The sequence below is a fragment of the Gregarina niphandrodes genome (genome assembly GCF_000223845.1).
Source record: "Gregarina niphandrodes unplaced genomic scaffold scaffold00789, whole genome shotgun sequence".
NCBI classification, from domain to species: Eukaryota; Apicomplexa; class Conoidasida; order Eugregarinorida; family Gregarinidae; genus Gregarina; species Gregarina niphandrodes.
Genome location: NW_011646061.1, coordinates 1 through 619, shown reverse-complemented (window position 1 = coordinate 619; position 619 = coordinate 1). Strand labels below are relative to the sequence as shown.

Below are 619 nucleotides of genomic sequence, written 5' to 3'. Positions count from 1 at the left end.
CCCCGCCCCGCCTCAAGGAAGGAACTGCAGAGCTTCCTAGGAGCCGTTGGGTATCTACGACCCTTCATCGCGCGATTCGCCGAGTACTCTGCCCCACTGTTCGAGTTGCTCAAGAAGGGCAGGTTGTTCGTCTGGCGGATGCTCGAGGAGAGGCGTTCGTGAAGCTGAAGCACAGTTCCAGGAGCGCCGCTCATCATCGAAACAGATGCCTCGGAGGTTGGCATTGGCGCGGTGTTGAAGCAGATGCAAGAGGGTAGAGAGGTCCCGTTAGAGTTCGCGTCTAAGAAGTTCACCGACGCGGAGAGAAAGTGGGATACGAGAGAGAGAGAGCTCTTCGCCGTCAAGTGGGCTGTAGAGAAGTGGTGCGACTACGTAGCGCTCCATCACTGCACCGTACGCACAGATCACGCCGACCTACTCTACCTTGTGGGAGTAGACAAAGGGAAGGTGTTCCGCTGGGCGCTGGCGCTCAGCAGGTTCAACTTCACCTTAGAGTTCCTGTCGGGAGAAGAATAACATGGCGGACTGGTTGTCGCTGTACGCAGCGGAAGATGAAGAGTGCGACGCAGAGATCGAGGCAATGGCTTTGGGCCGTAGAGTGATAGGCCACGTGGGCCAG

At 57.7% G+C, this 619-nt stretch overlaps 1 protein-coding gene across 1 annotated transcript; it reads left to right on the top strand.

The window, feature by feature from the left end:
- Positions 1-243: 243 nt before the first annotated feature.
- GNI_234380 (Gag-Pol polyprotein) lies at positions 244-516 on the top strand (the record flags this gene model as incomplete). Its single annotated transcript, XM_011136393.1, has 1 exon — positions 244-516. One exon carries the CDS (start codon positions 244-246, stop codon positions 514-516), a length of 273 nt encoding a protein of 90 aa, XP_011134695.1.
- Positions 517-619: the final 103 nt, after the last annotated feature.